General features: G+C 39.9%; 1 protein-coding gene across 1 annotated transcript; it reads left to right on the top strand.

The window, feature by feature from the left end:
* Positions 1 to 1856: 1856 nt before the first annotated feature.
* Positions 1857 to 4100, top strand: LOC109177737 (probable leucine-rich repeat receptor-like protein kinase At1g35710). Its single transcript, XM_019327173.1, has one exon. It carries the CDS (start codon positions 1979 to 1981, stop codon positions 3908 to 3910), a length of 1932 nt encoding a protein of 643 aa, XP_019182718.1. The 5' UTR covers positions 1857 to 1978; the 3' UTR covers positions 3911 to 4100.

Below are 4100 nucleotides of genomic sequence, written 5' to 3'. Positions count from 1 at the left end.
TGGTCATTCATCGATTTCCGTCCAATAATCTCCTTAGCCATCAATTGCTGGACTTAAAATTTTACCGACCTCCACCCAATATAAAAGTTCAGTTCAACCCGTCTCACACGAAAAACTAGACAGGATTCCCGGCCATATGAGTTTTAAAATGAAGCCATTCCAATTTCCAAATTGCAAGTTGTTAGAGATGATGATAATTGGTAGTGGTGGTGGAATTGAAACAGCCAGTGGACTTCCACCACCGTCACCATTAATTACTTTATCTTCTTTTTCACATGAGATGGTCCTGAAATCCAGGCGCAAGCAATCTCATTTAATTTTGCTCATCTCTTCCACCATTCATCTTCTCACACAATTACACATTGTTCCCAAACTTCAAAAAGAATATATATATATATATATATATATATATATATATATATATATATATATATATATATATATATATATATATATATATGGGTGTTCAACCCTATCTAAGCCCGACTATCAACTACCCAAACCCGTCTTATAAGGATTTACGAGTCTGATATTCATAGCGCTGACACGAATAAAATATTATGAGTTTGTATAGTGGCATCAAGAGAATGATGATGATAGTATAAATGGAATAGGTTACATCTCTTGGAAGACACTCTTAAGGACTAATAATATGTGTTGAATCAAAGGTTGCAGGGTGGATATATGGGTGGGTGGGGGTATGAGATTTTTATGATCTCTTGATGGGATTCACATGTTTGGAGTGTTGCATTGAGTAGCCTTTTGTCTCTGTTGGATTCTCTGATTTACCTTGGGCTCTTGCTGTTAACTCTTTCCAACACTCACTTATTCATTACTTTGACACAATATCATATGAATATATGCTTCAGCCAAATTGATCAAATAATTAGTGTTTGATATTCGGTAAGAGATGTCTAGACCTTCTTGGTTTGAGTCATTAGTCAGCTATAGAAAATCTAAAATGATTTACCTCCTTATGGTTATTTGCCAACTAGGGTCACAAGGTAAGTTTCTCCCCATGCATACCTTCCAGTAACATACCACACAGGAGAAGTAAGGGTATTGACAAAAATTGAACAAATTAATTACTTCATACCACACAGGAGAAGTAAGGGTATTGACAAAAATTGAACTAATTAATTACTTTCTAATACAAGAATCATACTCTACTCACTCGGATACCTCTTTTAGAACATATGATATGTATCTCTTTTTTTTGGGATGACAAGCATATGATATGTATCTCTTTTTTTTTGGGATGACAAGCATATGATATGTATCTCTTTTTTTTTGGGATGACAACCATATGATATGTATCTCTTTTTTTTGGGATGACAAGCATATGATATGTATCTCTTTTTTTTTTGGGATGACAAGCATATGATATGTATCTCTCTTTTGGGATGACAAGAGAATTCCGCTGCCACTATCCTAGGGTGTGTATTGCGTAATCCCCGCCTTATGTGTGTATTGCGTAATCCCCGCCTTATGTTCCTAACCGACAAATGACTACTAAAAAATAAACCGGCCTAGGTTACCATAGTTGACCACCAGCTCAAATCAAGAAAGTCACTAGACTCGGTCTCACTGAAAGTCAGACTTGTAACATTGTGATTATCTTTTTAATAGAATAGCATGTATGCATGACATTGTACATTATTACAATAATGTTTGATCATTTTATTAAACATATAATAGAAGAAACTCAAGATATAACTTCTAACCTAATCAAGGAGGAAAAATATATATTTATATATGATTGTGTTTATATCTGCCATGATTTCTCATTGTTTGACCATGTTACCCTACTGCATTGTTTAAGAAGCATGGTCTTGGCAGGCCAAGTTTGAAAAAAAAAAAAACAATTAATGACTCACTTTTTCCTAGACCCCCAGTTTTATCTTGACAAAAACACTTGACTATTTCCCAGTTCCCAGGTCCAGAGATCAGACAACCTCAATTTCTCCTCAAAATTTCCATGGAAACTATCTGTCATAACACATTGTTCTTCTTCTTCTTCTTCATCATCATCTTTTCTTTGGTTCCACTTAAGCCATTAGAAGCATGCCATCCAGTGGACAAAGAAGCATTGTTAGACTTCAAACACAGAGCCAAAGCTGATCCCTCACAGCTTCTCAAAACATGGAATTCCACCACAGATTGCTGCACTTCCTGGGAAGGCATTGCCTGTGATCCCACGGGCCGGGTGGTCAACCTCTCGCGCCCGGGCCTCGCCTCGGGCGACGACTTCATCCTCGACACGTGGATAACCGGGACCCTCCCGCCTTCGCTAGGCAACCTCTCTTCCCTCCACCTCCTTGATCTCAGTAACCTCAAGGACTTAACGGGTCAGGTCCCCCGTGAGCTCGGGAAGCTCTCGAGCCTCACTCATCTGTTTCTTGATTCCAACAAGCTCTCGGGGTCCATCCCGGCCACGTTCGGGAACCTTAACAGGTTGACAAAGTTGTACCTGAGTGACAACAATCTTTCTGGGACTGTTCCTTTGACTGCTTTCAATTCGTTCACTTCACTCTCAGAGCTTGACCTTTCGGGTAATCAACTATCCGGTGAAATCCCTGATTCCATTGGAAACATGGTTTCTTTACTAAAACTTGACCTCCATGGAAACAGTTTTTCTAGTAGAATTCCAGAGAACATTGGGAGGATCAAGAAACTCGAATATCTCGATTTATCTGAAAACGAGTTAAGTGGAAGAATCCCAAGCTCAATTGGGAATCTGTCAGGGTTAGTATTATTGAATCTCAATAAAAACAGGTTGAGTGGGAGCATTCCTTCATCAATATCTGGTCTCAGATCACTGCAATTCTGTCGTTTATCCGAAAACGAGCTCACGGGAGCAATCCCGCCATCGATTGGGAGCCTCCCCAAGATCCAAAGGCTGATATTCGAGAACAACAAGCTCAGAGGGAAACTCCCAGCAACCATTGGCCATCTTTCAACTCTCACTGATCTCTACTTCTCCAACAACAACTTCACCGGGAAAATCCCGTCGAGTTTTGGCAATCTTCACAGCCTGATGGCACTGGATTTGTCAAGAAACCAACTCGGGGGCGAAATCCCACCTCAGCTAGCAAAACTGGAGATCTTGCAGGATTTGGACCTGTCTTTTAACCCTCTACTGGAACTTCAAACCATTCCAGATTGGTTTTCTCAGCTCAAACTCTTTAGGCTTAAACTAGCCAAGACTGGTATCAAAGGCCAGTTTCCAAGTTTTCTGTCTTCTTCATCAGTTTCAACCCTTGATTTATCAAGCAATGAATTGACAGGGAAACTCCCTTCCTGGATTGGAAACATGACTAATCTATCATTCCTGAATCTATCGAACAACGGTTTCTTCTCAACGATCCCCGATGGATTTAGAAACCTTGGACTCCTGATGGATCTTGATCTTCACTCCAACAACCTCTCTGGGGACATGAACATCATATTCAAGAAAAGCTTCCAGGAGCCACTAGGCCACTACAACTCCATTGATCTTTCTGGCAATAAGTTCTCTGGGCCGATCATCGAGAGCGTTGGAGATCAAGAAGTCATGGAATCAATATCATCCCTAACACTATCACACAACCCATTAGGAGGACACATCCCAAAATCCCTGGGAAAACTGAGTGGACTCCAAGAACTGAGGCTTGTTCGGAATGGGTTATCAGGCAAGATTCCAGCAGAGATTGGAAATGCCAAAGAGATGAAGACGATACTGCTTTCAGACAACAAGTTGAGTGGCGCAATACCCACAGAAGTGATGAATCTCAAAGGGCTTCAAGAATTTGATGTTTCCAGAAACAGATTGAGTGGTAAAATCCCTCCCCATAAGGCAAATATACCAAAGGGTTCATTTCTGGGGAATTCTGGGTTGTGTGGATCCCCACTACCCCCATGCAAACTCTGATCTGATGGCATCTGGTTTAAGATTATTGTGCAATCAAACAGGAATTCAATTGTTTAATTTACTTTTGTTTTCATCAAACCTCAATGTAATTACTGGTGTTACAGAGCTTCTTGTGGTTCTGTGTTTTTTACTGTGTATATTTAATGAACAAATGCTATAGCCCAATAAATAGCCCAAAGCATTCATTTTA

Source organism: Ipomoea nil, unplaced genomic scaffold (genome assembly GCF_001879475.1).
Source record: "Ipomoea nil cultivar Tokyo-kokei standard unplaced genomic scaffold, Asagao_1.1 scaffold0805, whole genome shotgun sequence".
Taxonomy (NCBI): domain Eukaryota; kingdom Viridiplantae; phylum Streptophyta; class Magnoliopsida; order Solanales; family Convolvulaceae; genus Ipomoea; species Ipomoea nil.
Note: the sequence above shows the minus strand (reverse complement) of the source record. Positions and strands in the feature narration are given on the sequence as shown.

Bases quoted from the DNA above. Each gene is read 5' to 3' on its own strand.
- LOC109177737 (XM_019327173.1), top strand. From the start codon at position 1,979: ATGGAAACTATCTGTCATAACACATTGTTCTTCTTCTTCTTCTTCATC.